Source organism: Cetorhinus maximus, chromosome 5, assembly GCF_964194155.1.
Source record: "Cetorhinus maximus chromosome 5, sCetMax3.hap1.1, whole genome shotgun sequence".
In the NCBI taxonomy this organism is placed as follows: domain Eukaryota; kingdom Metazoa; phylum Chordata; class Chondrichthyes; order Lamniformes; family Cetorhinidae; genus Cetorhinus; species Cetorhinus maximus.
Window position 1 is genome coordinate 120,681,819 of NC_135883.1, and position 25,349 is coordinate 120,707,167.

Below are 25,349 nucleotides of genomic sequence, written 5' to 3' on the forward strand. Positions count from 1 at the left end.
TTCTTTCTGCAGACAGGGTGACTGCCGAAATGTGTTTCCACAACACAGTTTGCAGACTTATCCAGCAGTCCTGGCTGCAGCATTACTTGTACGCTGCCTTTTCCAGCTCTGGTAGTTTGCTGTAAAACTAATTGAATTGCATATGGTGTATCTGAACTTCGTCTTTTGTTCTCAGGTGATGTACTGGTCTTTCTTTTGGTATTGTAAGCTGTGTTTCTTGCTTTTAGTATAGCCTTCATGTAACTGATGTGACACAAATTAGCCCGGCTACTTTGGCTGTATCTATGACTGCACCAGAATACGGTACACTGCTCTCATTCCTTCAGAAGTTGACAGTATGTTTAAAACAGACTGTGACTCAGTCAGATATTCTGTTCATTTTATTGTCAGCGCAAGCAGTTTAAAATAGGCTTTGAATACAGCACTCATTGCCCGGTACTCAAAAATTTTACACAGGTGCCTAGACTTAATTTTCTGTGGTATGAAATATCATTTTCTGGTAACTAAAATATTCCAGGAGTGCCCCATTCAATGAAAATTTCATGTAAATAAATGTAAAAATGTGTGTTTTCGTTCGGCAGAAGTTACCCTTTTTCTATTGACAGCTCAAGAGATTTTATTATATGTGTGCATTACGCAGTGCAATTTCTTTTTAAAACATTGAAACATTTAAGAGAATTTTCAGCCTCCCAAGATCCTTTCTAATAATAAAGTGCTTGAGTTGTCAAAGTGACGGCACAGATGTTCTAATCTGTACTGACACAGCTTCCTAACGCAGCACATCAATCATGTGTTATTAGCTTTAATAGAGCTTGGACATTTTCCGTCACTTAAACATTGCAGTGGTGACAAAAGTGAACCAGAAATGTGCTGCAGGTGTAACCTTCACTCAAACCCCATTTGTGACAGGCGTTGCAGTGGTCTCCAGCATGGAGGAAGGGTGCCATCTTCAGTCTCTTCTTTCCTTTGTTTAAGTCAGTGGCACAGTGATTTTGTGTGAGGTCGGTTAAACAGTGATATTTATACTAGTTTAGTTGTGCAGAACATTTTTTTTAGAGAAAGCTGTTAAAAAGGACATTCCACTTCACTAAATGTTGCAACTTGGTGGATTTCAGATGTTCTTTTCTCAGCTCAAACCTTCTATTTCAATTCTTTTCAATGGTTTAAGGTTTCCGATTGTTGGTGTTATTTTAGAACTAAAGCTTAAAGGAACACTGTTTCGTTATCATCAACAGTTTTTTTTAATGGAATTCCTGAAAATATTAGCTAGAAATTCAGTTCCTTGCAACAAAATTCTAACTAGTTTCAGATAAAATTAATTTCTGGATCCTTTCTTCCAAGATTAAGTTTCTCGCTGTAATTTATGAAAGAAATAAACCAAAAAAAAGTCATGTTTGCGAAGAATTCCTAGATATTTATTAAATTTATAAATGGGTCAATTTTTAAGAACTATAAAATTGACGTTGTTTCATTAAGCAAAATAAGTAAAAGAAAGAAACCTCATCCGAAAGGAAATTTTGAATTTTTTACATTCTGACTAACTTTTAAGGAGCTCCATGAAATTTATATTGCTCTCTTGCAAAAAAAATTCTAAATTCCCTTCTGAGAGTGAAACTTCACATGCTAAAGAGCAGATGCGTCACAAAGTGACAGCAGGCTAGCAGAGGCTGGGGATGTGGCTACGCCGATGAGCCTTGGAATAAATGCAGCACATTATATATCCAGTGAAAGACAGGAGCTGTTGACGAGGTGACCTCTGAATGTAAGTCAGCTTGCTATAAACAGAAGAGTGTGGAAAGCAATTGGTCAGTCTGAAACTTGTTTACTATCCTGACTATCCTCATGGTAAACTTAAATCAACAGCGCTGAGCCTTGGAACATGATTACAGCTTTAAAAGGGAAAAAAAAAATCATCAGAGTAAATAAAAACAATACTGTTGAAAAAATAATCACTTGACTAATTCAAAAGCTGTGGCATATTTTGTAACATTGAACTGGTGACTGAACCGACTAAGGTAAAGAAAAAAAGAAACAAAATTTAATATCTTCCTTGCAGAGTTGAAAACAAAATGAAAATTTTGGAGTTTTAACTGAAGATCTGTGTAATTTTTCTGGTAAGACTTTACCTTCTATTTTTTTCACTTTGTTTCTAGTAAAACAATGAGACCGTTGTTTCACATATCTGCCCAATGTCTAGATAATTGAACAGCTTACCTGAGAATTGTTTCCTTTATTCCATTATGGACTGCAAGCTGCAGTGGATGATATATCATCATTATCATTCCAAAGTAACTTTGTAATTCCTTGTAGCTTTAGCTCAGTAGAGAAAAAATAAATTGTTTATAACTTATGCAGTTCATTTCTGGGAAAGTGAAAAACAATTGTTGAGCTTGCTGGTGTTCTTCAGTATATGCATCCATGCGATTTGTTGCTGAAAGGCAAGCTCGTGTTATAGAGATAAGTTACAGTATTTGTAAGACAAGAGTGTCTTGTTACTTTAGAATTACAGAACTTATTTTTCAGTTCATTGTGTCAAGTGAAAAAAAATCATTCTACATTCAGAGTCGGACTCAATGAGCTATGCTTTTCAGTGAGTCTTGATGCAGTTTTCTTTTCCCTTTGTACTAGAGGGTACCTCTACTTTTTACAGCAAATGTGATCAGAATTGCTGGCTTTTATTTGATTATTGCGGACAAATGTTCTACTCACCCTGTTGAAGTTAAATTTTAAAATTGCTTTTGCTCAGTGCAAACCAGTAAGAAAAAAACCTGAAATATTTACGTCATCTTATCTGTAATGATGTCTCATAACAATTTGTTAGTAGGAAGTCAAGATCTACGGAAGGAGGATTATGTTTCAAACCCATTTGAAATCATTACCGATATAAGAGTAGACCTAGAAAATTCAACTGAAATATTTAAGAAAAATACAATTCAATTTCTTGTTAAAGTATGATAGATATGCTTGTTTAAAAAGGCAGTTGAATATGCTTAAAACATTTTCTGTGAGTAACATAAAAGAAATAATTTGCAACAATCTGCTGAACAATCAACCTCCTCTGCCTTTAATTTGCTTATTTGTAAGTTTATCCTAATAACCTGGTTGTCAGAAATATTATTACTCTTGGTGTGCTGCAGTGCTCTATATGGCACAATATATCTGTTTAAAATTGCATTTCATTTTAAAGACCAACTGTTGGTGCTTGCAATCTGAGGCCATGTCATGAGTTGGCAAAATGTTTGCTGACTTCTTGAAAGTCTGCTTCATTCACGGGACACAGCCAGTGAGAGGTTACCACAGGAGTGTCTTGTTATCAGGCTTGTGGAGGAAACAGAATACCACAAACTGGGCTCTTCTAAGTCTGAAATCAGTTTTTCTCCTTTAGGGCTTTGGATTGTTTTGAGAACCTGACTTCTGTTTTCATTGTAATAACAGGTACGGCAGTGTGTAAAGGAGGGAAGGTTTTCCTGTCTCCTTTAGCTCTGTAGACTAATGCCATGAAACTACACAGCTCCTGTATGGAATAGACTAATGCATGGTGTTTAAAGCAAGCAGCCTGTTACGTGGGCTGCCAGTTGCTTTTCTTCCGTAAATGTTCTTTTCTGAAAGTGTATCTTAAAGCTTGGCTGTAGTGAAAAATGTACTTAACATTATAAGTTAAGAATATTGGGTAGATTATTTTGCCTATATAAGTACAGAAGTGCATGTTGAGGCAAACGTGAATAATGTTTGACACTTAGTTAAGAGTAAGCTTGAATAATAAAGCAAATGTAGATCATTTTTGTGTGGAATACTGTGCTATTTATGAGCAATTTGACTTCTTTCTCTTTCAGTAAAAGTATTTCAGTTCAGCTTGTACCTATGAAACCTTAAATACTTAAGTGTGTCATTGCATTTTAAATAAACCCCGTCTAATATTTAGTTCGAAGTGCAGTGATAAATATGTTACAGGGACCATTTTGTGGGAAAATATAGCTAGTTTTTTTGTATAAATCTCATAAAGCTGCTAAAGTTGCAGAGAAAAATATGTTTTCTTTAGCTCTACTAAGTAACTCTCTGGACTTATAAACTCTGCTCCTGTTATTAAGAGAATGACTATAAAACAGGTTATGATTATGTCAAACGGATGGAAAAAAATAATTTTTGAAGACACATTTACCAACTGGTACAATTTTCAAAACACTTTAAAAATGAATTGATCTTAACAAAATTTCATGCAATTTTCACTTTCTTGTGATAATATAATTCTAGCCTCATATAAACTGTTTTAAAAAATGGGTTAACTTTATTCTAGAATGTGAGGATATTCATCATTGCTTGTGTCTATCACATTATTTGACTATTGAAAAATATCTAGAGCTATAAAATTCAAAGCCCTGAAAACCTATTAATTCGGATATTTCCTGAGAAAACAAATTTTTTTTAACTACTTAAAGGCTTCTTCAACCGTATTCCCTTTTGATTGATCATACTTATATTCTTCAATTGTCACAGATTGTGGAAACTCATGTTGTTATGGATATTTTGCATTTCACCTTTCATAGTCATTGTCATGATTTTATTGATTGTCATTTAAAGATGGGATAGTTCATTTGTTGCTTGCAACTCAGTGGAATACTGTGCTTGGAGTGAAAAACAATGACTTGTATATACTGCTGTGTTCCAACTAATGTGAAGTTTTGTTTTAAGTTGTATTTTTTTCTTTTAGCTCTATTACTTCTTTGAATTCTGTTATAACTATTTGTTGAGATATGCCTTCAATGTGTCCTTTTAAATCTGTACATTTGGAAAATTAGATTGACTTGTAGAATACAACTGCACTATTTAAGGTTACATGGAAAGCATTTTACTTCAACCGCTTATGTAGGTTTATTCTATTGAAATAATTGAAGGTCATACCAGAGAAGGCAAATGAGGCCAAAGGAATTGCAGACATCTTTGAAAATATTGCTGAAAATTTCCATTGGTTCATAATTACCCAGAAACTAATTATTTATTGTTCCCCACACTTGCAGTAGATTGCAAGTATTGCATTTGCAGCATGTGGGCAACATCTTTTCAGAAACATCTGCCTTCCTGGGTTTACATTTGCTTTAGCTTCTAAAACAAATAATATAATTTTTTTTATATTTTTGCACTCACGCAATACATTCAAGAATGCAGCCTTCAATGCTCAATTTGAAACCTGCTAAATTAAAGTTTATTGGTAATTATTGTTTTGAGGTGATTTACTTGGTACTAAAGATGTAAAAATAGGTCATTTGGTTGTTACTGTGTAAGGTCTCCAAACAATAGCTTATATCCTGTTTTAAGCATTGTAATAAGATTGCAAAAATTTTGTGAAAATTACAAAATAATTTCCACGTGCAATTACTTTAGAAGGTTTGATTGTTTTTATGGGACTAGGCTTTTTATTATGCTTAGCTGAAAGAATGACGGAGAGAGTATCAAATTATTAACTCTAAGATTGAAATTAAAATGGTAACAAAATTTAAAAGCACCTCCAGTAGCTTATATATTGGCATCTAAATAGTATTCATGCGTAGTAAGTGTAGTAGACCAATATAACAGTTGTCTTTCAAACCTTATGATGGTTTTGTGGCAGTTGTTCAAAAATTAAAACAGCCCACAAAACACCAGTGTGAAGTAAATTGAACAAATTGCATTATCAGCAAAAGCTAATGAAAATGTACAAATAATTCAGTTATCGCACAACATCCCTCCATATTTTATTCTTGAATCGCAGAGGTGGTGCTTTAACTAAAAAAATCATTGCTAAAGGATTTGTTTCTTTTAAGATGTTCTGTATATATTTTATGGAAGCTCTTGTATTTATCCAGTTTGCATGTAACATGATTCAACCTTTTTACAGTTCCTCAAAGAAATTTACAAACATAGTTAGAGAAGATAACTAAGCAATAAATGCATGAATCCCTGCATTTATGAGGCACTAAATGACTCCTATACGCTAAATTATCCCCAACGCTGCCGAGTTGAGCTATTTATTAGGAAAGGGGCTGAATTCTCTGGGGAATCCCTAGGTTTAGTATTGTGGTTTTATTCTGGGTTTTTTTTTAAATTAGAAGATAGCTTCACCAAAATAGCAGCATGTTTAACATTCTATGAAGAGAAAAAAACTGTACTATGTTGCAACCTCATTTCTAGAAAATGTTGTCTTGCCATCAGGTTTATTTGCCAGGTCAAAATTTGTCTTTGTATTTGGAAGATCTTTAGCCACTAATGCTAAAACCTACATAAAATCATCCAGGTATGTGACACATTTTGTGTAGTGTAGACAGTGCTGCTAATTCTGATGTGGTTGACTTGGAACCAACAACATATTACCTTAAAGGTGCTTATATAAATATAAAATGTCCCAGGGTGCTTCATAGCAGCATTACAAGACAAAGTATGACACTGAACCACATAAGGCAATATTGGGTCAGATGACTAAAAGCTTGGTTAAAGAGGTAGGCTGCAAGGAGTGTCTTAAAGGAGGAGAGTGAGTTAGAGAGGTGGAGAGGCGTAGGTAGGGAATTCCAGCACTCAGGAATGAGGCAGCTCAAGGCACGGCCGTCAGTGGTGGATCAGTTATAATTGAGAATGCGCAAGAGGCCAGGATTAGAGGAGCTCAGATATCTCATTTGTACGTTGCCGTTAACTTTGTAAGTTAAGGTTGGAGGAGTTTACAGACATGGGAAGGGACATGGTCATGGAGGGATTTGAAAACAAGGATGTGACTGGGTGCCACTGTAAGTCAACGAGCAACAGGGGTGATAGGGGAACAGGACTTGCTGTGAGTTAAGACCTTGACAGCAGAGCTTTGGATGATAGACGTGGGATCATTGAATAACTGACACTCAGAATTTTCTTTTGTGATTTAATTCCTTTCTCTTTCATGAGTTCAACTGTAGTAAGCTTTAAGCTTGTGAACATTTCTGGTACCTTGGGCTGAAGTATATATTTTTAACTTCAACTAGAACATTGTAAACTCATACTGAAACAAATACCTATGTTACAGTAATAAAGATACTCAGCTCTTAATAGTAGGGTTATTAATACCTAATATGAATGCCATAGAACAAAATTAAACATTTAAAAATCCAAATAAAATGAAAGTGTCTTAAAAACTTGTTTCTTGTCCTGTCTTCCCTTTTGTTGCTGTTTTTCTTCCTTTCTCCCACTTTCTCACTTCACACTTGTGTGATAACCCATGTGCTTTAGGAAAAGTCTATTGGGAAAAGCCAGCATTTTTTTCTGTGCGATGTTCCTTTAAGGCCAAAGTGGCTGGGGAGTATTCTGAACGAGGATAAATTGGTTTCCTGATTATGACATGATTACTTTCCAAGAAATGCCCATGTGACCTGAGTTTGCTATGTGATGAGGAGCTAAGAAGCAAAGGGTAAATAGAAAGCTAATTGCAGTGGGGCTGGGTCAGTCTGTGTTTTTCCCTTCAGCAGTTTAGAACACAATGAGAATTCATCTAACAAGGAAATAAGCAAGGTTCCCTCTGAATGGTTCTCTCTTCCAGTTAGGCACTTTACAGCCTTCCGAACGTAACATTGAGTTCAACAACTTCAGATCATGAACTCTCTCCTCCATCCCCACCACTTTCTGATTTCCCCCCCCCTTTTTTTTTCCTTATTCATTTTTATTTTTAAATTTTTATTTATTTTTCCCCACTTATTTTCATTATTTTTTTTTTTAATTTCCATTTTATTTATTGTTTTATTCCTAGCTTTTAGCCTTTTCGATCTTTTCTCCCACCACCGTCCCCTCCCCCACCCCTCCCCCACTAGGGCCATCGGTCACTTTTCAGAGTGCTTACCCTGGTCTGGCCATTATCACATTCTGCTTTCCACTCTTAATGTCACCATTAACACCTCCTTTAGCCAGAACCACCACTATTAACAACCCTTTGACCTTTTGTTTATGACATCTTTCGCTATCTCTCCTTTGCCTCCACCTATCGCTGGCCTTCTATCCAGCTTCACCTGTTCCGCCCCCCTTAACCAGTACATATTTCACCGAATTTATACTTCCCTTCAGTTCTGAAGAAGAGTCATACGGACTCGAAACGTTAACTCTGTCTGTCTCTCCACAGATGCTGTCAGACCTGCTGAGTTTTTCCAGCATTTTTTGTTTTTGTTTCAGATTTCCAGCATCCGCAATATTTTGCTTTTATCTGTGAGTGGAACAGTTTTCTGTTTGGCAGTCTTCAGACAGATCCTGGTGTTGAAGCAGGTCTCTGAGAATAGAGCAAAGATTTTATTACACAGTTGGAAAGAGCAGAGAACTGAAGACAGGAAGAGTGAGAGTTGTGGATTGTGGATTGGACAAAACCTGTTGTTGCTGTTTGAGTGTTGCTAGAGCCTACAAGACCATTTAAAGGGATGGAGAAGGGATTCTCTGGGGATTCCGTGCCATCAGGACCATTGTGACCCAAGTGAGAGAGGGTTTGTAGATGTGTGCCTTGTTGGTGTTAACTGTCACCGGGGAACGTTGGATGGGAGCTTCTGGTGAATGCAACACAAGGGCCGAAACTGAGTGAGAAGTGAAAGACCCGACATAGCTGAGGCCGAGTTGGAAAAACTGAGATTGCACACAGTCCATCATTTGTGTGGGAAGTAATACAAGTGTTTCTAACTGTGTGAGGCGTGCCTTTGTTGTATAGACAATTTGAAGTAAAATTTACCCTTTTATTTGAAACATCCTTCAAACCTGTTTGAGTAATGTTTGAATTACGTTGGTTTGTTACAGCAATAATTTTTTTAAATGAAAATTTATCCATCGGTTTTCTTTCCATTGGCTTCGTGGGATTCCTTTTAACAGTTATTGGTCTCTACTGGGATCATAAATTGGGAACTTGTCCGGGATCTCAAAATGCTGAGACCTGAAAAGGGGCACACTAGAAATTTCCAGAATTCAAACTAAGACTTCCCTTTTGCTGTGTTTAGTGAAAATCAGTATGGCTACCTTTAATACTCAGACCTTTCTGGAGAGAAAAGATTTCTCTCTTGGTGGCTTGGAACAGTTAACAAAAGTTAATAATTGAACGTTGTGACACAAGAATTAAGGGTTGACTTGAAATCAGGAGCTAGGTAAGCAGAAATTGTTGAAGTAGTGGTACTTGAAGCATTTTTTATTCTTTTCATGGGATGTGGGCGTAACTTGCTAGGCTAACATTTATTGTCCAATGACCTAATTGCCCATGAGAAGGTGGTGCTGAGCCGCCTTCTTGAACCACTGCAACCCATGTGCTGTAGGTACACCCACAGTGCTGTTAGGGAGTTCCAGGATTATTACCCAGCGATAGTGAAGGAATGGTGATATAGTTCCAAGTCGGGATGGTATGTGGCTTGAAGGGGAACTTGCAGGTGGTGACAATCTCATGCATCTGCTGCCCTTGACCTTCTAGGTGGTAGAGGTCACGGGTTCGGAAGGTGGTGTCGAAGGAGCCTTCATAAGTTGCTGCAGGCCATCTTCCCACACTGCTGCCGCTGTGAGTTGGTGGTGGAAATGAGTGAATGTTTAAGGTAGTGGATGGGGTGCCAATCAAGCAGGCTGCTTTGTCTGGATGATGTTCGAGCTTCTTGAGTGTTGTTGGAACTGCACTCATTCAGGCAAGTGAATTCCATCACAGTCCTGACATATTCCTTTTAGAGGGTAGCTTTGGGGAGTCAGAAGGTGAGTTACTCACTGCAGAATTCCCAGCCCCTGACCTGCTCTTAGAGCCACAGTATTTATATGGCTGGTCCAGTTCAGTTTCTGGTCAACGGTAACCTCCAGGATGTTGATAGTAGGGGTTTAAGTGATGGTAATGCCATTGAATGTTAAAGGGAGATGGTTGGATTCTCTCTTGTTGGAGATGGTCATTGCCTGGCACTTGGCTGGCATGAATATTACTTGCCATTTATCAGCCCAAGCCTGGATAGTGTCCAGGTCTTGCTGCATATGGGCACAGACTGCTTCAGTATCTGAGGAGTCACAAATGGTGTTGAACATTGTGCAATCATCAGTGAACATCTCCACTTCTGACCTTATGTTAGAAGGAAGATAATTGAGGAAGCAGCTGAGAATGTTTGGGCCTAGGACACTACCCTGAGGAACTCCTGCAGTGACACCCTGGGACTGAGATGATTGACCTCCAACAACCACAACCATCTTCCCTTGTGCTAAAGGAATAAAAGGGTGGTTATACTCATTTTCAAATTGAATTAGAAAAAGAGAGGATGAAAAATGAAAAAGAGATGAAAATTCTGAATTATAAAGAGAGGGAAAGGTAAGAGAAATGAAAAAAAAACTTGAGTTCAAAAGAGAAAGAGAAGAATGAGCAATGCAAAAATCTTGAAATAGAATTTAAAATGAAAAAATTAGAATGAAAAGAAAGGTGTAGGGAAAGGGACAGGAATTAGAAAGAGACAAGCTTTAAAGCCCAAGCATTGGAGGGGAATGGTAAGGATGGCCCAGAGCCAACATCTCATACTCGTGATTTGGCAAAGACTATTCGATTGGTATCTAAATTTAGTGAGAAAGGAGTAGAAATATACTTTGTGTCATTTGAGAAAGTTGCTACAAAACTAAAATGGCCTAAAGAAGATAGGAGTGTGCTCATAGTGTTTTCATGGGAAAAGCTTTGGCAGTGTACTCATCTCTTTTAGAAGAGCAATCAGATGACTGTCAGAGTAAAGAATGCTGTTCGCAATGCCTTTGAGTTAATACCAGAAGCCTACAGACAGAAATTTAGAAATTTGAAAAGAAAACAGAATCAAAACTTTGGGGAATTTGATGGAGGGAAATGGTGATTGATAGGTGGTGCAGATCAGTGAAAGTTGAACAAGACTTTGAAAACCTTAGGGAAGTGATACAGGTGGAAAAGTTTTAAAAATAGATGTCCCTGTAGGAATAAGGTTCCCACCTGGGTGAGCGTAAAGTTCGTAAAATAAAGGAAGCTGCAGAAATGGTGGGTCCCTATGAACTGACTCACAAGCATATTAGTAACAGGTCCCAGTTTGGAAACTCACAGAGAAACTGTAGAGATCGTGGGTTTGTTAGTGAAAAGAAAGCTAGTTCTGGTAAGAGATGGCTAAGGTAAAGATGCAGGCACTCCTCAGGTTAGTAAAAGAGAAAGTCTTGAGGATAAATCTGATTCTAAGGTACCGATGTGTAAAGGCAATATGTTGGCAGGATTAAAGGAAATCTGTAGCATTGGTACAGTTGCACAGTATCTCTCCAGAGATTACTGTCCTAGTGGGTAAAGTTTATGACAAGCTGATAGGTTCTCCTGTGTTTATTGATGGAGTAAATCAGGATACAGGGAATAATAAACATTTCTGTCTAAGGTTGAACTGTCCCCAAGTTTGTCTGGCGAGGCACTTAAGTCAATTATCCTTAGAGATAAAGAAGCAACCTAGTCACTGGTGACAGGTGATATGAAGCTCTCTCCAAAAAGCTCATCAAATAGAGAAGTATTGATGCAGGGTATTGTTGGAAATTGTTCACCCGTTCCTTTGTATAAGGTTAATTTAAAATTAACATGACATGGTGGCATAATGTTAATGTAATTGGACTTATAATCCAGAGGCCCAGGCTAATGCCCTGGGAGGACATGGGTTCAAATCCCATCACGGCAGCTGGTGGAATTTGAATTCAATTAATTAAATCTGGAATATAAAGCTGGTCTCAGTAGTGGTGACCATTAAACTATCATCAATTGTTGTAAAAACCTAAATGGTTTACTGATCCCCTTTGGCGAAGGAAATCAGCCACCCTTACCCGGTCTGGCCCACGTGTGACTCCAAACCCATAGCAACGTGGTTAACTTTTAACTGCCCTCTGAAATGGTCTAGCAAGCTACTCAGTTCAAGGGCAATTAAGGATGGGCAACAAATGCTGGCCTTACCAGCGATGCCCACATTTCATGAAAAAAATAAAGAAAAAAAATGTAAAATGTGACTTTAATGTTACTGTAACTATAAGGGTCATTCCTAATTTGCCTGTTGAAGGGGGTTGATTTCTCATTGGGAAATGACTTGGCTGGGGATGAAATATTGCTGTCTGCAGTGGTTTTGGGAAAGCCTGCTGAGGCTGCTGAAACTGAAATTTTACAGGGAAAGCTGAATGACTTGGAAAAACCAATTACTTTGTGTAAACCTGCTGTTAAAATTGATGTTCTGACAGAGTCAGAAACTTGGCCTGCTAGTTTAAAAAGGACATTGGGGCATCGGGCTAAGGAGGAAATGTTAATGGCAGTTGGAGAAGTTTTAAAACAGCCTGAATTAAAAATGCAGAGGAAGCAAGTGCGAGCATGGCGAAGGAGATAGAGACAGTACTCACAGCTAATGACAAGACAAAGGAAAGGTGTGCTTTGATGGAAAATGGAAAAGCTGAGTTCAGTGTTAACACAAGTTGCAGGAATGATTACAAGCTCTTGAATGTAAATTAGAACTTCAGAAAGAGGATATGATGATTTTTACCCGAAAGGAAATTCTTAAAGCTCAAGTTCAGTGCAATATAGAAAAACACATCCCATAAATGAATAAAAAAAATAGGAGAAGAGGAGAGTTTGTGAACCAATAGAAAGTTTTATCAAACACTCTTATCTGAACATCAAAATACCCTTAATGAAGTTCATAGCATAGCTAAAGAATATAATATTCTTGGTCTTGTTGTGCTATCACAGAATATTTACAGTCTGCTGAGGTAAGGAAAATGTTAACTTTATTAAGAAACAACTTGAGACCTCATGGCTTCATCTTGCCATGAGTCTACAAGAGAGCAAGATCATGTGACATTGAATCACTTCCTGTGATGATGTATAGTGTTCCATTAGCATATTACACAGTTAGAATTAACCCTTATACTACATCTCCCTCCAATCCTCTGACTTCTATTTTTTATAGGGACAACCACTTTGACAGCTTTATGAATTTAGCCGAACAGGTCCTCTGCTCCTTAGGAGGCAGTTGTGGATTTGAGTCCTGTGGGTGATCTCTCGGCTGGGCAGTAGGAGAATTAATAGATAAATCAGGTTCACAAGTATGGTGGTCATCTGGATTAGTAGATGAATGCAACATCTCTGGTCTGTTCGATTTGGTAGATGACTGTTTCAATTGTGTAGAAAGTTGCTTCTGTGTGGCAACTAGCGTATGTCTGTTTTGTCTCGTTGTACTATTATCTGTTTGGATAAGATAGGACCATGGATGTGGTATCTGTTTAACCAATTATCCATAGTGAGTTTGGTCTTGGATCCAAACTGGCTCTCCTCGTTGGAGGTTGCATGCTTTGTGATGTTTGTCATAGTTCCACATCTGGTTCATCCTCTTTCTCCCTCACTTTATCCAAGTCATCAGCTTGTACTGTGTGCGTATGGGAGGGGGAATTGAATTCTCAGTCTTCCTCCCATTCGGAGTTCACGTGGTGAACCATTTTGGAGTAGAGTTGAATGATATCTCAGAAGTGCAAGTTGGATGTCATTGTTCTTCAGCAATGTTTTCACTGTACGCATTCCTCTTTCAGCTTCGTCCAGCTTCAGGGTACCTTGGTGAACTGCTAGTATGTACAAACACATGCAATGTCATGAACTCTATAAAGTATTCATTGGCAAACTGTGGTCCGTTGAATGAGATTACAAGGTCTGAGATTCCATTTGTTGCAAATATCTTCTTCACTGCTTCAAAAGTGGGATCCTGCGATTCTTTGATTTCTATCCATCTGGAATAGTAGTCTACTATGATCAGGAATATTTTACCTCTGTGTTTGAAGAGGTCCACCCAAGACCTTCCCATGGAATTGATGGGAAGGAAGATGACATTAACAGTTCTTTTGTCTCCTGACAATGAATAGCACAAGTAAATAGTTTGATATCATCTCTTCCAAAGACTTTGAGAGACCTGGCCACCAAACAGAATATATCACTCTGGCTCAATATTTTGTGATGCCCATATATCCTTGGTGCAATCTTTGCAGTATTTCGAGTCTCAGAACTCTCAGAATGACCACTCTCTCGTCATAGATGAGTAAATCATCAATGACACTGAGGTATCCTGTCTTTTCATCGTACTGTCTGAGAATGGGATTGTGTGACATGTATGCTGGCCATCCTTTGACACAATACTCTCTGACCTGAGCCGATTCTTCATCAGATTTCTGTGCATCTCTAATTTCATTCAGCTGCTGAGTTGTTGCTAGTAGAGTTGCTACATCAACTTGTTCAGGCCTTTTCACTGTGATAGGGGTCAAGGCATCTGCTGTGGTCTGCTGCCTTCCCGGAATATATTCTGTCTTTGATTCAAACCTCATCATCCTCAGTCTGAATCATTGTACTTGATGAGGCATTTCTGCTAACTACTCAGCATTTAACAGTGTAACTCAGGGTTTTTAGTCTGTCTCTATCTTGAAACGGAAACCAAGAAGATAATCTGCAAACTTTACACAAGCCCAAATAGCAGCTAATTCTTCCTTCTCGATCACTGCATATCTCTATTCAGTCTCCATCAGTGAACGGGATATGTAGTAAACAGGTCTGCGCTTTCCATCTGTATCTGAAAGAGTATAGCTCCCAACCCTTTAGAAGGTGCATCTGCAGCAATGATGGTGGGTAGTTCTGGGTCATACTGAACTAAAATATCAGGTAATATCAGCATCTCTTTAATTTTCAATAAAGGCCTCCGTTGTGCTTCCTCCCAGCACTATGTATTGTCTTGTAACAGCTAACGTGGTGGCTCATGGACAACAGTTAGGTCGGGCAAGAAGTTTCTAACTCGGTTTACCATACCCATGAGCCTCTGGAGCTCAGTCACATTACAAGGAGCTGGAGGCTCCTTGATTGCTTTTGTCTTCTGTGGATCAACCCTGACACTGGATACATCCACAATATGCCCAAGGAACTTGACAGTCGACTGCAAGAATTTGCATTTGTTGTTGAGTGTTTCTTGGAGGCGTTGCAGCACAGCTCACAGTCAAGTATCATGTTCTGTCTGAGTGGATCCATAGATCAGAACATCATCATGTGACATATCACTCCATCCAGTCCTTCTAGGATACTTGACTCTGAACAATTTCTGGCGCTAAGGTGACGCCGAAGGGTAATCTGTGAAAAAAAGCCTCCCAAATGGCATAATGAAGGTTGTGAGCAACTTAGACACTTCATCGAGGGGTAGTTGCCAAAAACCACTAATTATATTTAGCTTCATGAAGATTGAACTCTTTCCTAATTTTGCTAAACTCTCGTCCACAGTTGACATAGGATGAACTTCCCATTCAGCTGCTTTGTTCAGCTGGGTAAGATCTATGCTAATTCTGATAGACCCATTGGGTTTTCATACTGGAGTCATCCCTAAGCACCAGCTTTGTTGTTTCTGTCGTAGGTGAAATAATCCCTTGCTTCAGCATAGAGTCAATTTCCTTCTTTACCTCTGGCAAGAGTGGATGAGGAACTTTTCTGGGTGTAAACAGGTACGCTGGCTTCATTTTAGAATGCAGAATGATGTGGTATGCTGTCTTCAGCTTTCCTAGTCCTGTGAACAGCTGTAGAAATTCTGCTCTCAAGTTTTTAGGCTGATCTTCTTGACTTTCCAGATCCTCTACTGTGCAAATTGGATGTAAGCCAGTATAGGCTTTTCTGCTTAAGAGCGAACAGCTCTGATTCAGGATCACATATAAGGTTTCAGTGATTTTTCTCTCCATATTTAAGGGTTGCATTCAGCTGTGCTATGAATTTGAGTTCTATGGCCCATGTTGTATTTTTGCATGATGGCAGAGGAGAACTTTTCTCCAGCTTTTCTTCAGCTTCAGAAAGAACTGCATCTGTGTCTAACTTAAAGCGTGTCCTGTTTCCCTCTACTAGGATTTGAACTCTCCAGTAGCTTCCGCTTGGTTCCCGAATCCCCCCCAAGGAAAAACATCTCAATATCATTGATATCTTCTATTTCATGGACCTTTCAAAGGCTTCTCTTTTTGCTTATTCTGTACAGGCTTCTTTCTGCAGCCCACAGCCTGAAAGTGACCCTTCTTTCTGCTAAAATGGCATTCGGCCTCTTTGGCGGGACAATTTTCACGCCTGTATTTTTTTCCCCACCGCACTGATTACAGATAACTGAGGGGGTTCATGGGCATCCCTTCCCGTTTTCCCTGCTTTTGGATGGCCACCACTCTGCTTTTAAATTTAACATACTCCACTGAGTCGGTCGTTTTTGGGATATGGTTCTCCCCTTCACCCTGAATCACCTCTGATTCCTGACCTCAGCTTGTCTGCTCAGTTGAATTTCCTTTGTTAAGGTTAAATCGTCCACTAACTTCAAGTAGTCAGACATTGATTCTTCTAAAACTCCAACAACAATTCTGTCCCTGATTAGCTCATCTGTTAAGTTGCCATATTCACAATTCTCTGCAAGTCTATACATGTCATTGATAAATATATTAATAATTTTCCCTTATCGCTGTGTACTCTTGTTAGATTTAGTCCATTCGATAATGATATTCTTTTGCACATTGAAGTAGGCATCAAGTACTTTTATTACTTCATCGTACATAGCTTTTTCTTTGTCGATCCCTTGCCTGACTAGGATACTGTCTGCACAGCCATAATTCTCGTATAACAACGTAACAATGTACTTCTCTCTCCGCCATATGGCTTCACTGCATGGGTTCTCTGTGGGGCCCAATGCAATGTGATACCTGGTAAATCTACGGTGTGAGTTCAGCCACACTTCTGCTTGGTTGAGACCTGCAACCTGCTCATAGCTTTCTGGTAATGGCAGAGACTTTCCCATGCTTGTTCTTTCACACACTGCCACCATATAATATTCTTTGTCTTGTTTTGCTAACAGAGTATTTCCAGAATCTGCTGAGGTAAGGAAAACTTTAAGAAACAACTTACTGTGGCTTCATCTTGCCATGAGGTCTACAAGAGAGAGCAAGACCATATGACATTGCATCACCTCCAGTGATTATATACACTGTGTCTCATTAGCATATTCCACAGTTTGAATTAACCCCTTATACTACAAATAAAATTTTACTTTGCAAAAAAATGATCACCCCACTTACACTGACGGGATGAATTCAGTTGTCCTGCACAATAATTCAGATATTTGGTTGGTTGATGCTTTTTACAGAGACTTGGGCATTACAAAATCTGGAGTCAGAGAAGAAAATGGAGATCAGGTTTTAAAACAGGAGCAGAAAGTTTCAGAGTCTACTTTAAAAGGATGAAAGCTCTGAAGCTAGGACCAAAGAAAGCCCTGAAGGTAATATGGTGTCCAGCTTTGAAGAAAGGCAGGGAAAGCTGCCAAATTCACAGAGTAAGAAGTGTTGTAATATGCCTTTAAGGGATAGCAGCATCACACCACTAGAAGGGATGTGTGCCATGCGATCCAGTCTTAGTTTCACTTTTGCTTTTGAGTAGAGCATACACACGCGGCTCTGCAGATGATGTCTTCATGCTTTCTACCTATGTATGAAGGTTTCCATGTGCCTCGTCTAAATAAATGAGGCCGTAATGTGTTTACACAATCCCTAATGAGCGATTGGTGTCTATATGATTATAAAAGCATAAGAAGCAGTGTGACAAGGAATGTCTTAAGTTTCAATTCATAACAGTTAGTATCGAAAAGCCAGAAGGATTGCCAGTGAGTAGCCATGTGGTTCATGACAAAGTAACCAAACCAAAAAATGTTTTGAAACCTTTGGATCCATCACAAATGCCATCCGAGCATCCAGTTTCTACAGAATCCTATACAGATTTTTAATAAAAACATGAGGAATGCAAAGTTAACTTGTAACCCTTTAACCAAGGACATGAAAAAAGTGGAAGGGCAATACAGAATGGGAAAGGAGATCTCTTGAGAAGATTGAAAAAAGGTGAATCAACCAGCAGTGATATAAACTATTGAAGGCAAGAGCATTGGGACTTCTTAAAAACTCATGCAGATTGAACTTTGAAGCCTAGTTGTCACATTTGGTTGGGTTAGTTACATGATTAGTCTTATGTTGTTACTAATGCAATATGTTTAATTGTAAAATGTAACAATGGGAAAACATTATGGGAAGAATTTTCCTGTTGGTGAGCAGGGGCAGGGCCCACTCGCCGACGCATAAAATGACGTGGTGATGTCGGGCAGGCGTCCCGACGTCACCGCATGTCATATAGATTTCCGCCGAACTGTCAACGGCCTGTTGAGGCCATTTAAAACCTAATTAATTCAATTTAATAAGCTGCCTGTCCAATCTTAAAGTTGGTGGGCAGGCGAAGAGCCCAGGCGGCCTTTGCATTTTTCATGAAACCTCATCCACAGGCAGGATGAGGTTACATGAAGTGTTTTAAAATCTAATAAAAATTTATACATTTATTCTTTGACATATCCCAGCTCATGTGACAGTGTCACATGAAGAGACGTGTTTTAAAAGTGTTAAAAACCTTTTTAATCCTTTAGCACTGAAACAAATCTCCCTGGGGCACCTCCATGCCTCAGGGAGATCTCTCTGCTTTTTTGCGCGCATGCACGAAAGAACACAGGGAACCTCTCAGGGAATTCCCCCTGCCCGCACAGGGAGCGCTCAGCGCTTCTGGGCGAGCGTCACGCCGGGCGGCTCCTAATGGCCTGCACAGGTAAAATGGCGGCACGTCCCTGATTGGGGGCGCAGATCGTGTTGGAGCCCGCCCCCACACAACCCCCCCCCCCTCCCCCCAATGGGGGGAAATTTCTGGCCTATCTGTAGAGTATGTAATGAGGTAGTTGTTAAAGTTTATAATGTTAAAACGTGTTATATTTGGCAAGGTTGTGAATAAATCCTTACTTCAGTAAGGCTTATTTCTTTTGAAGGGGGAACATGCTTTGAGAGAAGTCTTATTTGAAAAGGCCTGTATTTTCTTTTGTGCAATATCCCTTTATGACCAAAGTAGCTGGGCAGTAGTCTAAAAGAAGATTAATTGGTTTCCTGATAATGACATGATTAGGTTTCAAGAAATGCCCATGTGACCTGAAGTTGCCATGGGGATGAACAGCTAAGAAGCCAAAGGGTAAATAGAATGCTAGTTGCAGTGGGGTTGGGACAGCCTTTGTTTTTCTGTTCAGCAGTTCAAAACGCACTGAAAATTTGTGTAAAGAGGAAACGAGCAAGGTTGTCTCTGAATGGAACAGTTTCTGTCCAGTAGTCTTCAATCAGGTCCTAGTGTTGAAGCAGATCTCTGAGAATAGAGCAAAGACTCTTATTTGTGTGTTATACAATTGGAAAAAACAGCAAACTGAAGACAGGAAGGGTAAGAGTTGTGGATTGGACAAGAGCCATTGCTGCTGTTTCAGCGTTGACAGAGCCCACCAGAATGTGTTAGGAGTCAGATAAGGGAGTGTCTGGGGATTCTGTGCCATGAGGATCGTCATAAACGTGCGCCTTGTCAGCGCTGACTGTGTCCGGGGACTTTGGATGGATCGTGGCTGCCAGTGAATGTGACTCAAGGGTTGGAACAAATGAGAGAGAAGTGAGGGACATAGCTGAAGCCAAGTTGGAAAGACTGTGAGATTGCACGAGGTCCCTCATTTGTGAAGTAAGTAATACAAGTGTTTTATAACCAAGTGAGGCATATCTTTATTGTATGGACTATTTGAAGTGAAATTTATCTTTTGATTTGAAAAATCCTTCACATGTTAATGTTTGAATGATGTTGATTTGGTTGGTTTTTTTACAGTAAAAGTCTTTTAAAAATAATATCTTGGTGATCAGTTTTGTTTTCATTGGCTTCATGGAGATTCCCTTCTTTTAAAGTTATCAGCCTGTATGGGGATCATAACACTTTTAATATTTTAGTTTTACTTTTACATTATTTCTAGCAAATGTGCCTTGTCTAATGATTTTGTTCTTTTTTTTTGTTTTGTCAACTATACCATTTTTTCCCTGATGCTTAACTACTTGTCCAGGAAATAGAACCCAACATGGTTCAAAATTGGACCCTGAATGACCAGTTTCCTTGAGCCATCTCCATAAGACATCTGCTCAGTCAGCCAGTATTCAGGACTTCAACAAATGACTTGGTTGCATCCTGTATACCTTTTAGTCAAATTTGAAATGTATTTTTGTTTAGCTGGTCAACCTAAAAGCAGGCCTCGGTGATTCTAACGCAAAACTATTTCCTACAGATAACACATCTTCAGCACTCAGAATGAAGATTTGTGATATATATTCCATATAATTTAAACATCATAATATTTTCAAAAGGTTACACCTTTGTCTCAGGTGAGTACAAAAATAATTAAATCGTTTTTATTACCCTTGGTATAATATGTTGATTCCAATAATTGACAATGCCTCCACTTTCAGTACATTCGCCACTTAACCATCTGCCCCAGTGTTCAAAATTGTGTTTGTTACATAGGAAAGAAACTGTGCTATTCATTACCTCCAGCCGTGTTGGTTTCTGTCTGTCTGTTTGTTTGTTTGTCTGTAAACAACAAAACTCAAAAGCTAATGGAAGGATTTCAATGAACCTTGGTACATAGATGGCCCAAGGAAAAACCGATTAGCTTTTGGCAAAGTTGATCCAGCTCTAGATCTTGGAATTTTTTTTAGAGGATGTATTAACATTGAGGGAGAGGGTGAATTGACTTATTTTTAGGATGTTGTTTGTTGTTTTATTTAGAATATTTTTGGTTGTTTTCGAATGTTGGGGGATTGTCTCAGCTGCTGTGGTGCAACTTGTGCAGTGTCAAAGTATGAGCAGAGCTTTCAGAGCAGGTTGTTGGATGTGGATTAGCCTGAAGACTCCTCAGTGAGAAGGAAGCTCTTAAAAAAGAAAATTTATTTTTTCAGCTTTGTAGTTACAGAGGACCAACCAGGCAGGGAAAATTTTCAAGGTAGAGCTGCATAATTGTATTAACACTGAGTTAACACAGCGTGGCGGAGGTATGCTCTCTACTGAGTACCCTCTTCACTTGTCTTTTAATGTGTTCAAGATTTTTGTTGTGCCAGGTAGAACAGTTCATGCAACTTCCATTTTGAAATTTAACAATTTGAACAAATGATCCGCAAGTACATTAATGAGGTAACACTGGGTCCCATTTTTGGAGAAATATGTGGTCCAATTTGGTGATAATGTTAAATTAATTCACAAGTTGTGATGTAACTTAAAAAGTAAAAACCTCTGCTTAAACTTTTTCATATCAGAAGAAAAATAAAACATGTAAATTCCCCTTTTAATGATTTAGCCAAAGGCATTCTAAGTTTCCTTGTCTTTATATGAGAAGATTATTTAATAACAAAATTAGCATAATTCTAGATGTTAATATTAATTCAAATATGTATTATATTTGTGACTCTCACCAAGTCTTGCTCACTAATCTCACCTGCCTGTTGAACTACATTGGCTCCTGGTCTGACATTGTATCATTTTAAAATTCTCACCCTTGTATTCAAATCTCTTCATGGTCTCATCCCTCCCTACCTCTGTAACCTCCTCCAAGCGTTTGGTTACCTGCTAATATCTCCTTACGTGACTCAGTGCCAAATTTAGTTGGATAACATTCCTGTGAAGCAACTTGGAATATTTTATTCCCTTAAAGCTCTACATAAATGCAAATTGTTGATTTATATTTATTTTTTGTACTTCCATGTAAATCAAATTGAATGTATGATACTGTATGGAACTAATAGTAAATGATTTCTAGATTTGTGGTAATATTGTTTCATGCTCTTCAGCTAACAAAGAATTTAGACATTTTTCTTTTCTTTAGCTACGAACTTTATGATTTCATAATATTTTGAATAACACACTTTGGAAAGGAACACTTTATTCTTTAACAAAGAATATTAATGACCCCAGATGAGATAAGGTGCAAGCTAAAAGAAGTATCAATCTGTAGCTACACTTTCCTCACAATGTGCTTCAACCCACTACTGCATCAAAGTAACATTTTCACTACTTCATAAGCCATCGCTACCCCTATCGGTATGTACCTACTGAGCATTGTGTGAGACTCCCAAACTAATTTCAATTAGGGTCAGCAGCAGCTTTAGCAAGCTAGGACAATTACTGTACTTTCTGGTCTGGATTTGAACTAATTCCAGATTTCCTCAAAAGCTAAAACATGGAATTTATACTGTAGTTGATGAACAATAACATTTAACTGACCTTTTGACCAACAGTTGGTCTGCAAATTAAGGAGTATGTGCCAGTAATTTGTTTACTGTAAACATACTGCAGATACTGACTACAAAACTGTACTGAACACTTAGATAAGAATTGTCCTTATGGTTATATGTTTAATAAACTAGATTTTAACTAGATTCAATGGAAAGTAAAATTAGCCAATTTAGCGCTCACCATGCATTGCACTTACAGCTGCCCACAGAGCTTTTTTGGGGCTTGGAGTGGCAGCTTACAGTTCCTAGACACCATTTTCAGCATGGCGCCTAAAGCGATACAGGGAATCTGTGGTGTGTGTGAGCAGGACAAGCAACAGCATGTCTCTTCAACCTATCAGATTAAAGAATCCTCATGGAGACATGATTGACCTGAAATTCTGATTGTTAGTGCCCACTGTTTGGGTAGCATCTGTGTCTTTGGTGTCCAAAATGGCTTCCACAGTGCACCTGCACACTTTTGGGGCAAGTCAAGCTGGAGGCGATACTGATGAGGATGTCACCGCATGAGCAGTGAATGGCTCCCCAAATATACAAAGCAGGCCACACATTACATGAATAACCTTGCAAACACTGGTTTGATACCAATCACGCTCCAACTAACCCACTTTCTTAATCCTGCATTCTGAACACATGTTTTGCAGCAGGAAATACCCACCAGCAGTGCTATTTAAAAAGATCATCATCTATTTTCAGGTTACTTGCTGGTTGAATTCTTCTTGCAGTTGTTTCGATTCTACAAGCCTTTGGTGCTTTCTATAGTTGTTAAAAGTTAGCACAGTCTATACCAAGTTTTATGGCAGATGCTCAGAGCTTTTGCTGACTTCAAGTAAACCAGTTTATTCCAGATATCAGTGATCTAGTAGGCATTCCTTTTGGAACACACAATGTCTTGGAAAGTGAACAGAAGCCATGGAAAGCAGGACAAATTAGTGGAAGCGGGAGGAGGAGAAGGTGCGATGGGCTCTCAGCAATAGATCACACCTATTCAGCGAGCAACTCACCTACCTGAACCTCAGTGAAGAACAGTGGCCGGGATTTTCGTTCCCTGTCGTGTTGGGACTCACTGCAGGGGAATTGGCAGCCCAGCCAAGAGCCCATTGACTTTTGGCGGGACTGGACAATCCCAACGGTGGGTGGGGCGGAAAATCCCACACGATGTGTGAGATGTCTGCACTTCATTGAGAATGTGTTTGCTGAAATCTGCCACCTGCTGCTGCCACAACTGCAACCTCAGAGCAGGGCAAGGACACCATTGTCATGACTGTGAACCGTGTTGTTTAACTTTTATGCATTTGGCTCCTCCCAGGCTGGAGCTTGAGATAGTTGCAATGTCTTGCAGTTTTGTCATCACTGTTGCCTGAGGTGGGGTCATGGGCGCTCTCTATTCATTGAGCGGTAAGTAAATTTCATTCTGTCTTGCCAAAGAGAAGCAGGTTGAGCAAGCAAACAGCTTCACAAGTATTGCGGACTTCCTCATGGTGCAGGGTGCCATTGAATGTACGTACATGCATGTCAACTTTGCCCTCCACCACAACCAAAAGGGATTCCATTCCCTCAGTGCCTATTTGGTGTGTGGGCATGTACAGAGAATCATGGAGAACTATTTTCAGTATTTTGACAGCAGCTATAAGCCTTCACTCTGCAGTAGTCCACTGTGCGAGCTGTATTTGAGCCACCATATCAAACCAAGCCAAAATGACCCACTTATCACCACTTTCTGCTCCCTGTTAGCTAACCAATCCTCTATCCATGCTGATATGTTACCTCCCCACACCATGAGCTCTTATTTTGTATAGTAACTTCTGATGCAATACCTTATCAAATGACTTTTGGAAATCTAAGTACACCACAACTACAGGTTCCCCTTTATCCACGTTATTTGTTACTTCCTCAAAATGCTCTAATAAATTAGTCAAACACAATTTCCCTTTCACAAAACAATGTTGACATTGCCTAATTGCATTAAAATTTTCTCAGTGCCCGAGATAAGCTCCTTAATACTAGATTCTAGCATTTTCCCTATGACAGATGTTAGGCTAACTGGTCTGTAGTTTCCTGCTTTCTGTCTCCTTACTTTCTTGAATAGAGGAGTTACTTCTGCTATTTTCCAATCTGATGGGACCTTTCCAGTATCTAGGGAATTTTGGAAATTACAGCCAATGCATCTACTATTTCTGTAGCCACTTCTTTTAAGACCCTAGATGCAGACCGTTAGTTCTTGGGGACTTGTCAGACTTTAGTTCTAATATTTTTCTCAGTACCCTTTCCCTGGTGATTGTAACTGTTTTGCGTTCGTCCCTCTCTTTCACATCTTGATTTACAACTATTTCTGGAATATTATTTGGGTCTTCTATAGTAAAGACAGACACAAAATATCTGTCTGATCCTTGCACCATTTTCTTATTTTCCATCATTAATTTCCTATTCTCACTCTCTAGAGGACCGATGCTTCTTTTAATTACTCTTTTCATGTTTAAATACTTGAAGAAACTCCTTACTTTCCCTTTGTCACCGACCATCACAGCATTCACTTGGGCATAATGCAAAGATGTTACCAACTAGAAAATATCTATTCCATACAAAATTTATTGATTAAATCATTTCATATTGCATACAAAAGCCAATTAATCGCTTTTTTGCATTTCCTTATTGCCTGTCTGCTTTGTGCCTTTCCTGCCTGAGTGCTTCTACGCAATGCTAACCAAATGGCTACGGCATGGCTGCTGCAAGGATGCAGGCTTTCAAAGGAGGAGACTGCAAGTGGCATTAGAGGACAACTGTGAGCACCTCTGGGCCAAGAAGGCTCGGCTTTGGACTGCACCGTCTCAGTCTGGGAGACAGCAACCTGGCTGGCAAGGTTCTGGCGGAGTGGCCACTGAGAGGATGTGTATTATCTTCCTTATAGAAGACACCAGATTCATGATCCACAGTTCCATTGCCACTCCCCCAGGATATGAACTCAGCAATCCTAGCAATCTGTTGGAGGACAGATTGATGAATTGCTGTGAGATCCTTTGCACATTGCCATGATAGCAGCCCTCTAAGCTTGTGTGGCAGCAGGCTGGCCTTTCATGACTTCAGTCTTAGCTTCCATGAGAGCACTCGGACTTATGGTAGCTTCTGATTGTGCTGCAATGAAAGCTGAAACATCAGCCATCAGATGTTGCATCGTGGTTAGGTCCACCGAATGAGTTGGCCACCACTTTTATGTT

At 39.1% G+C, this 25,349-nt stretch overlaps 1 protein-coding gene across 7 annotated transcripts in view; it reads left to right on the forward strand.

The window, feature by feature from the left end:
- The window catches only part of eya4 (EYA transcriptional coactivator and phosphatase 4), a 460,934-nt gene that overhangs the window by 198,808 nt on the left and 236,777 nt on the right, over positions 1 to 25,349 (forward strand). The window contains exons 1-2 of one of the 7 annotated variants that reach the window (XM_078542402.1): positions 34 to 175; positions 2,057 to 2,114. The exons of 3 other annotated variants lie outside the window; for them this stretch is intronic. Coding sequence is in view for 1 of the 4 variants with exons in the window: in XM_078542399.1 (XP_078398525.1) it covers positions 143 to 175 (33 nt within the window). In the remaining 3 variants the exon portion in view is untranslated. Of the gene's footprint in view, positions 1 to 28; positions 176 to 1,548; positions 1,763 to 2,056; positions 2,115 to 25,349 lie in introns of those variants that run through there. 3 more of the 7 variants (XM_078542401.1, XM_078542399.1, XM_078542403.1) reach the window with 3 other exon arrangements.